The sequence below is a fragment of the Ursus americanus genome, chromosome 18 (assembly GCF_024610735.1).
Source record: "Ursus americanus isolate L20-20 chromosome 18, mUrsAme1.1.p, whole genome shotgun sequence".
NCBI classification, from domain to species: domain Eukaryota; kingdom Metazoa; phylum Chordata; class Mammalia; order Carnivora; family Ursidae; genus Ursus; species Ursus americanus.
Window position 1 is genome coordinate 34,049,379 of NC_142144.1, and position 9,455 is coordinate 34,058,833.

General features: G+C 55.7%; 1 protein-coding gene across 2 annotated transcripts in view; it reads left to right on the top strand.

Moving 5' to 3' along the window:
• PAX5 (paired box 5) overlaps positions 1 to 8,344 on the top strand; it is a 184,292-nt gene extending 175,948 nt beyond the window's left edge. For both annotated transcript variants that reach the window (XM_087869558.1, XM_087869559.1), the window contains exon 10: positions 4,009 to 8,344. In XM_087869558.1, coding sequence (XP_087725684.1) covers positions 4,009 to 4,085 — 77 coding nt within the window. In that variant the 3' untranslated portion in view covers positions 4,086 to 8,344. The remainder of the gene's footprint in view (positions 1 to 4,008) is intronic.
• Positions 8,345 to 9,455: the final 1,111 nt, after the last annotated feature.

Genomic DNA, 9,455 nt, shown 5'->3' on the forward strand with positions numbered 1-9,455 from the left:
CCCCACCACACTCCAGGGCTGCTGCAGCCCTCCTGCTGCTGCCAGCTGGCTCTAGGCTCTCCGCTGCTGCCCTGGCCAGGGTGTGTGAGTGCTGAGGCCGCCGCCACCAGAGCTGGGCGCCTCTGCCATCCACTCCTCGGCCCACCCACTTCCTCATGGCGCCCCCTGCCCGATCGAAGCCACATGCAAGAGACTCTAATAGGCAGAGCCCAGGGGACACACTTGTGCCCTAGCAGCAAGGGGAATGGGAGAATGAGTTCATTCAAAGAGGCGGGCCTCATACCACAGGGCGCCCTGCAAACAGGAAAAGTCAAAACAATGTTGGGCGATGACAAACATGAGAAAGGGCCCCACACTTCCCAAGCCTGTGACCTGGGGAATCACAGGTCATCCCCCAATCTGGGCCTCAGTTGCCTCAGGTGTAAAATGAGGATAATTGCCACTGGCCGCTTCGTTCAGGCAGGAGCTGAATGTGACGCTCTCCTGAGGCCCGCAGCCCTGAATAAGCAGCGATCCTGCTTTCCTGAAGATGGGTGAGATGCTACGCTCACTCTGCCACAGTCTTGCAAATAAGTTCCAGGCCCATCACATCTGCCAGATGCCCTTTTGCCAGAGTGTCTTCAAGCCTTTAGCTGAAAGAATCCCACTGGACCAGAGAGGTAGACCGATTAATTCTGGGGAAGGTACCAGGGGGTAGAAAGCTGCTCTGAGGCTCCTTGGTGTTCCTGCTAGATCAGTGGGAGCTGCAGAAACAGGGGAGAACCACTGTGCGCGCGCGCACACACACACACACGCACGCAGTCCCCCATGTGTTCACGCCCTCACACACACCACCCGTACCCTGGCCAGCCTGGTTGAGGTCCCCTTCAGAGAAGCCCCACCAAAGCCAGGATGGGCAATGCCGCCCTAGTGAGGCTGCGCACTGACCTCTCAGGAGAACTCCCCTCCCGCTGAGCCGCCTCTGCTGGAGCGGCCTGCATGTTGCCCACACAAGGCCCAGCCAGGGTGCAGTCCGGCTTGGGGGACACAGAGGCAGGCAGGGTGGGGAAGAAAGCAGTGGTCAATTAGGATGAGAAAGGGTGTGCCTGTGCCACTCTAAGGGGATGAAGGAGTGAGCGGGAGCCTGGAATGACTGTGTCAAGAAGCAAATTGATGATACTGTGAATTAGAGAGGAAAAATGACAGAAGAAAAGGACAAGCTTATTCTAGATGGAGGCTTAATGGGCACCAGAAAGAGTGTTTTGTAAGGTGATGTTTCCATTTCTCACAGTAAACACAAGAATTTTTGATTTTTCGGGACAGGCTGGCCCTGAGATTCGGAGATTAGGCTTTGGGAGGGAAGTGAGTCAGCAGGGGGCAAGAGGTGGCCGGTGGGGAACTCGGAGGACTGAGCTGGATCCTCCAAGGAGCTTACTTCCGTTTGCTGGCCCTCGAGGCCACTTTGTGAGGGCAGCCCCTGCGGCTTTCCCGCTCCCGTGCCGTGCCCAGGCCTGGAGGGGTGTCCCCACCCCCCACACACACATTCCTCTCTCCTGGGCTCGTCTGAAGGCAGGATGCAGGGCTGGCACCGCAGATTCTCTGTGGGTGACTGTCCTAATGCTGTCCCCATCCCAGAAGAGAGAGCAGAGGAGCCTGGCTGACAGGCGTCTCTGAGTCAGGGCTTCAACCAGGAAGGTGACAGAGGAGGCAGCAGAAACAGCCATCTCTGGGAACACTCAGGCATGGGATTGGTGTCTCTGCCTTCTGGGACAGCAGGCACAGCGAGGCATTTCCCACTCCTCCTCCGTTGTCATTGCTGCCTGAGCCATACTCCCTCCGGGGGTGGGGCGGGGGCAAACGGAGGAAGTAGTGTGTCTGTTCATTGGGACTGGGTTTGGAGGGCCAGTGGCGTGTGCTAAACTGCCTCCTCCATCCTGCCCTCGAGATTACATACTAGCTGTATGGTCTTGGGGAAGCTACTTAGTCTCCCTGTGCCTCAGCTTCCTCATCTGCTACATGGGGCAATACTAGTTCCTACCTGATGGAATTGTTTTGGAAATGGAAAGAGTGAATGGCTGTAAGTGGCTTAGAAAAGTATATTTCCAAAGCACTTTCACATCCTTTTCTCAAGGTGCCCTTCTATGGCCCCCTTGTGACTCCCTTTTACAGATAAGAAAACTGAGACTCAAGGGAGTGAATCCACTTGTTCAAGGTCACTCAGCCAAGAGTGATAGAGTCCAGGCCTTGGTGCTCAGTGATGGTATCTGAGAGAATCACCAGGGTTGGTTTGGATTTGGCTGGGATTTCAGAATAAATACGAGTCCGCTCCCCCAGGGAATCAAGCAGCTCACTGTGCCCACCCCAAGAGATGCATGGTCCACAGTGGCTACCAGGCCCCCCCCCCACTGTCCACCTGGATAAACACAGCCCCCCAGCATTGGGTAGACAGGCTATGGACCGCACTGCAGTGGGAGGAGTCCTGAATGCGGGCAAGGCTCTGGCACTGAGAGGCCCTGTGGCTTTGGGCATGTGGTTTTGGTTTGCTGAGCCTCGTTTCCTCACCTATAAAATAAGGCAGTGGCCTAGCATCTCTAAGCTGTGTGGTTCTGAGACTCCTGGTCTCCCTGAGCCCCCAGACTCTTTCATCCCTGGGGAGGAGTTCGGGCACAGCATAGGCCTCCTGGAGGCCTTGTCCGAAGCAGGTAGTCCCAGAATGAAGCCTTGAGACAGTGGGAGAAACCCAGTGTGGCCCTTACCCTGGCTCTGTCTGGAGGTCACAGGCAGGAGGGCTCCACCTTGCCCTTCTCTCATGGACTCCCATACCTCAGGCTCCCTATGTCTGTCTCTTCCTGTCCTGCAAACCCAGCCCAACCCACATCCTCCAGGAAACCTGACTCCGCCAGAATCATCTTGCAATCCCTGGAGCTCTTTTCTCAGAGCTCTAATCCCCCTGTGGACTCAACATTGGTCTGTGATATTTGTGATTATTGCCCCTTGCTGTCCCCAATAGAGCCAGAAAAGAAATGAGTGAATGGGCAGGGGTCTTCGCTATTGTTTGTTTCCTCAGTGCAGCTGGGCGCTTACTCATGCAGCCTGGCTGGAAGCACGTGCCGCGTGCCCGGCTGCAGACCGGGGACGGAGGACAGACACCCGGAAGAGCAGAGCCCAGCCCCTGCCCATGTGGGGCCTCCATCCGGGGGTGGGGAGAGCAGTAAAAAGGTGATTGGAGCACCCGGTCCAGGCTGCAGAGGAGGGTGAGCTCAGGGCGGGGGCTTGAGGAAGGAGCATAGGAAGAGGCAGAGAGGCAACAAGAGGAGGATAAAATGAGTTATCTCACCTGCCCTGGAGGTTGAGATGAGACAGGGCATGTGGAAGCAGAGCGGTGCGAGGCAGGAGAAATGCTTCTCCGCGGAACGCTGCTGTTAGCACGAGGGTATCCGAGACCTCTGCAGAGTCTGAGTTCACTGGAGTGTGCTATGTGCGTGGGGTGGGGTGGGAAGCAGCGGTTGTGGGATGGAAATTCCTAGAGGACGGCGGAGCTAGGTCACAAAGTATCCACTGGGCGAACTAAGAAGTGCTACCTTTTCACCCTCTAGGCCGGAAGTTGGCAAACTTGTTCTGTCAAGGGCTGGATGGTGACTATGTTGGGCTTGGCAGGCCATGTGGTCTCAGGTGTGGTATTCAGCTCTGCTGTGGTAGCAGGAGAGCATTCGCAGACAGCACAGAATCAAACAGGCAAGGCCGAGTTCCAGAAAAACGTTATTTACTGAAACGGGCAGCAGGCAGGATTTACCTGAGGGCCCCAGTCTGCCCACCCCTGCTCTAAGTGGGGAGGAGGCCTTGAACTCTTGTGAGCCGGAAGCAACCCTGATTAGGTTTGCAATTTGGGGAATAGACTGGGACAGAGATCTTGGCGGCCTGGGAGGAAGGGGAGGAGGAAGGAAACCCTGGTGGAAAAGGGACCCCAGGTATGGGGTTGCAGGCACAAGGTCATCCTCGAACCTCTGTGCCCTCTTCTGTCTCCCCCAGGCTCCCCGTACTATTACAGCGCCGCGGCCCGAGGAGCTGCCCCGCCTGCAGCCGCCACTGCCTACGACCGTCACTGACCCTCAGAGCCAGGCGGGCGCCAAGCACTTATCACACATATCACTGAGGGTGATAGCCTCTCAGCCCCTCCGAAGACAGCCAGAGGGGCCCAATGAGACCATCCCCCAGCAATCCCCTCTCGCCTGAAACTCTCTCCTGACCTTTTCCTGCCAGAGAGCTGGGGTTCTATGGTAAGGCTGTTGGACTTCTAGACACACGTCCCTTTCTAAGAGTCAATCAGTGAGCTTCTCCCAATAGCAACTGGGTCTCTGCAAAGCCACAGACTTTTCTGCAGACAACGTAGCCCCGGCCTAGCCTGCCAGTCCCCAGCTGTCTGACCATCCACCCGTCTTCCTGCCCCAGGCCTGGGAAGGAGAGCTTGCTTTTGTCACTTCAACAGCACCCGTGTAAATACCTTCTTGCTTTTTTGTGGGCCTGAGGGTCCAACTGAGTGGACTGCCCACCCGTTATGCATCCAATACTCCTGATGTGTCACAGGACATCTTAGACCTGTGTGCAGAGCATCCCCTCCGTCCTGGCTTCCCCCACAGGTGGGCTTGGAGTTGTCCTTGAGACTGAGGATGCCCCCCTCTGGGCCCAGCCTCCTGCTCATTGCTACTTCTTTAACGTCTGGACTAGGAGTCTCATTGGGCTGGTTATGCTTCAAGCTTCCCCCCTGAGACCCCTCCTCAGGAGAATCACGCTGGAGAGATGCCCTGGCTTCTTGACTCTATTTTCCTGGGCCCAGTGCATTGTGAGCAGCTCTTTTCCATATCAAAGGACTCGAAGAGAACAAAGAACTGTCTGGGAGATTCCTCAGCTACGAGTCTAAAGATGCTGTCCAAGGTGCTGACTGCATTGTGGACTTTGAATGCTGGGGCTGGACAGGACCCAGAAGACCGTAGTCTAAGGAGAGGACTCCCAAGCCCCTGGAACCACTGAACTGAACTGAGCTGTGTTTTCTGAGGTGTGCCCAGGCTCATATCACATCGGACACCCACCATGGACATTTCTTCCACTCTCCAGGAAGCCAGAAAGTGGATTCTGGGCAAGCCTGTCCCTGCCATGTAGACAATAATGAACAAAAGGACATTCTTGCACTGAGGACCACAAACACCTACAGCAGTCAGCCAGAACTTCCTGATCGGCCCCTCCCTGTTCTCATGGAGCCTAGTATGCAGCTGGGAATAGAGGTGTTGGGGTGGGAGCAGATGTCTAACTTTGCACAGTGGGTATATACCTATTGATGCAAGGGGTTGTGATGGTCAGGGCCATGGCCAAGGGCCCCAGGAGCCTGGAGGAGAACTTGGAGAACACACTGGAGGCTGGAGTGGTCAGAAAAAAAACACCTGGGAGGATGCGGGGGTCAGAGGAAGGCCTTCTGGGAGAGGAGCAGGATAGGCAGTGAGGAATTGCTGTGTGAACTGGGAGTGGTTTTGAAATAGGGGTTCCAGGGGCCACTATCTCTTTGCCTGGGGCCTCATTTCCTTCAGTAGTCTCTCTTGCCAACTCAGAACAGCAAGGTGGAGGCCCTATCCCAATCTGGGCTGAATTACAGTGATGACAGTGGACTTCGCCATCTTGTGTGACGGTGTCCCCGATGTTTGCATGTCACCAAGTTGTCAAAGAGCTGGGGCAGAGCAGAGCGTGCACTTGAGGTTAGTGGGCCTGAGAGGTCTTGTCCTGGCCACACCACTTCCTTGCTGTGGGACCTTGGACAAGACCTTCACCTTTCTGAGCCTTGGCTGCCTTGGTACAGCAGGGTCACCTGCAGGGTCATCCTCTAGCTCTTTCCTTGCCTTTCTCTTTCCCAGGATGCTAGGGCTGTAACTGGGTCACTTGGGGGCAGGTCCTCTACTTCTGAGCAAGCATATGGGGTGGGCATCTGAGTCCTGCTAATGTTTGGACCAAGTGGGAAATAAGAACACCCAGAGAGATGGAAATCAGCCTTGAGGAAGATCTAGTTCAGCTCCCCTCTGGGGAAACTGAGGCCCAGTTTGGGGAAGCCCAGGGCGATGCAGGGAAAGAGAACAGACCTCCTCTGTCCACCACCAAGTGTTTTCTCCCCAACAGCCTACAAGGTGGTGGGAGAGAAGAGGAAACGGGGGCTCAACAAGGTGGAGTCCCCAGGCAGTGACTGGCAGAGGTGGGGCTGGGATTCAGCCTCCCGACCCCAGGCACAAAGTGATCCTTCCATCCCCGGGGAGGGAAGTTGACTGGAGTGCGGTGGGAGATCATTCTGGGCCCGCTGCCATAGATGGAGTGTCCTGGGGTGTTAGAAGCTACGAGGAAGCCCAGCCACCCAGGGCAGAAGTGGAGCCAGGGGGCTCCCTGCAGGCACACCCACCACCTTGGAACCTGCTGGGCAAAGAAGGGAACCAGCTGGGGGGCAGACCCCACCTCCAGGAACAGGATGAACCAGCTCCCGCCTCCACCTGCCAGGCAAAGTAGGAGAAGGTACATTAGCTGGCCTCTCCTTTCCTCCTTCCCTCCTTCCCTCCTTCCCTTCCTTCTGCAGGAAGTGGTGAGCTCAGGCCTTTGGCCTCTTGCACCCACACCTTTGGTACTTTTCCCTCCTTGTGGTCTCAGGCTATTGGGAGGTCAGCCTTCCCTGAACCAACTGCCTAAGGCGCACGCTATCCTTCCTCACCGAAGCCCACCCAGCCCCATTCTCTTCCTTCTCTTGCCCTGTGACGAGCACCCTCCATGCTTTCCTCTCTCCCCTGAGGCTCTGCTGGTCTTCAGATTGCATTTGTATTTATTAGACACCCCCCCGATTCCTGGGCTGCCAGGCAGAAGCACAAGAGCGCAAGGATGTACACGCACGTTCTCACACACGTACCTACTCTCCCCAGCTCAGTCTGCGCGCTGCCTGCTGGAACTGCCTGGGAGCTTGGAGAGAAAGGGTCCAAAGGACACAAGCCGTTGAGTAAATGTCAGAGAATTCTGAATGGAAAACACAAGGCCAGGGCTTTCACCAGCATTGTGGCTGGAGGCCTGGGGCACTCCTCCACAGGCCTTCAGCCCTGTGTTCCGGCTCTGACTTTTGGAAAGGACCTTGTGGATTTTATGAAAAAGTTTCATACCATTAGTCTAGCTCCAACCTTGAAAAATCTGATGACATATCAATTCCAATCTCCCTTTCCCAAGGCGCCTTAGTCAGGGTTAGCCCTTTCATAACTCATGTTTGCATGGTGCTTTGCAATCCTCGACCATTCCCTGGGGCCAAGATCACAATACCCAGTTTACAGATGGGAGAACTGAGATTTGCAGCTTGCATGGAAAGACAGAGGGGAGGTGAATTCTCAGATCTTTGGGGCCCATTCTCTCTCCACAGAACTGTGCTCCTGTCATGGGAGCATATGGCTTAGACACACCCTTCAATCTCCTAGAAACCCCCTAGACCCACAATAAGGAAAGAAAGAACAGGGGCCCAGAGGCTGGCCTGACTAAATGGCCTGAGACTTGGTGGCTTTGCTGGTCTACCTTGATTCCCATTAACACCAAACCTGCAAAGTCTTCACCCAGATTCATCCACACTTCTTCCCTGCTGGGTCCTGAGACTCCGAGGGGATCAGAGCGTGTCCAAGACCACACCATTAGGCCTGGCGGGGCCTGGACGTGGGCCCGCCTCTGACTCCCAGGGTCTAAGGTTCTGGGGGTTATGAGATGTCCCCTCGCTGTGGCTCAGACTCCAGACCTGTCTGTGACAACATGTAGGCATCCCCCAGCCGGGCCCTGAGGGCGGCCACAAACCTAGGAAACACAGATCTCAATCTCCAGGGCCCAGAACTGCTGCTTCCCTGGTCAGGCAGGTGGAGTCATGCCACTCAGGCAGGGCGTGACACGGCATGCAGGGTGGGACCCGAGACAACCAGAGGGCTGGTTCCAGCCAATGGCATTCAAATGTGAAAGCTTTTAAAATGCTCTTCCAGCCAAAAGAATGTTTTGTGGGCCACATTTGACCCACTGGTCCATAGCTCGTGACCCCCAATTTTTGTCCAGTGCTCCCTTTCTTCTTCACCTCCTTGCCCTTCATTGATGATGGGAACCCAGAGAGATGGGAGATGAGGCCAGTCACTGTCAGGGACAGGCATTCCCAGTCCTTACTCCCTCCCTCCTCACCCTGGGCTCTTGAAGACCATTTGGACCTTGAAGGTGGGTGGGATAGAACAGTTGGGGGTTGTGGGGGTAGAGGGACTGTTGGCTTTGAGAGGAGGCCAGTGCCGCTGGGGTCTTTTCGTGTGTGTGTGTGTGTGTGTGTGTGTGTGTGTGTGTGTGTGTGTTGGGGGGGGGAGGGGACGTGCTCCAGATGTGGCCATGGGGCACTGAGGGGTGAAATCCCTTTATGAGAAGTCATAGCCCAGAGCAACTGTCCTGCCTTTGGCAGCCTCTGGCACCAGCTTCCCCACTTCTGGATGACATTTCAGCTAGAATTTAGCTTCAAGCCATGGGGAGCAAATCTTAAAAACAAACCAAGGACTCCTGACAAATACCTAGAAACAAGATATGTCTCAGCACAGTTGCCCCGAGGGTAGAGAAGATTCCAGGCCCCTGGACAGGCCAGGCCCAGGCAGGAGTGGGTGGACCCCCACAGCACTCTGGGCTAGACCAGCTCTGGGTGGCTCCGCTAAGACCCTGGCTCTGCGGCCGCGGCCCTGTCACCCGCCTAGGAGCCTACCTCTGTGGTTTCCAGGCGCGCGCATCGGTGCTCCTGAAGAATTTATTCCTTTAGTGCTTTTGGCCTCGGAGAGGTCCAAGGCAAGTGCATTTCTTAAAAGGTAACAAAACATTATCGGAAAGTTGGACAGTCAGGCCATGACTCCTACCCTGCAGTCTGCCCCACCTCCCAGCAGCCCCTTCAGCCCCTTGTCCCCTGACGACCCCTTACCTCAGGATTCCCTCTTGCATATTCATGGTGGAGCCACAGTGTTGATCTGTTGATCCGCACTTCCCCACTGTCAGCTCGAGGCTGCGCCTCGGGAGTGGCGGCCAGGTCCCAAGGGGCTGCCGTGGAGGCCTGGAAGCCAGTCCCCGGCCTGCCTGTTCTCCCGAGGAGGGGTCTGCAGCTTCTCTGACGTGGGCTACTTGGCAGGAGCAGCCAGGCACCAGACTTTCTTTCCTTTGCTGGGATTTCTCCACACGGGGGTCCCGTTCCTGGACCACCCCTCACCCTAGGATCAAAGGAGACCTAAGGATCATGTCCCTGCCAATCTAGAGTTTCAGTCCATGTGTTCCCAGGGGTCCTCTTTAGCCCATGTCTGAGTTAGGGGTAAATGTAACTACCGTACAGTAAGTCTAGATATTCTCCTTCCCACGTCTTAGGCCCCTGAGCAGCAAAGGAGAAAATGCAACTCTTTATTTATTGAGGATATAGTAATGAATTCTAA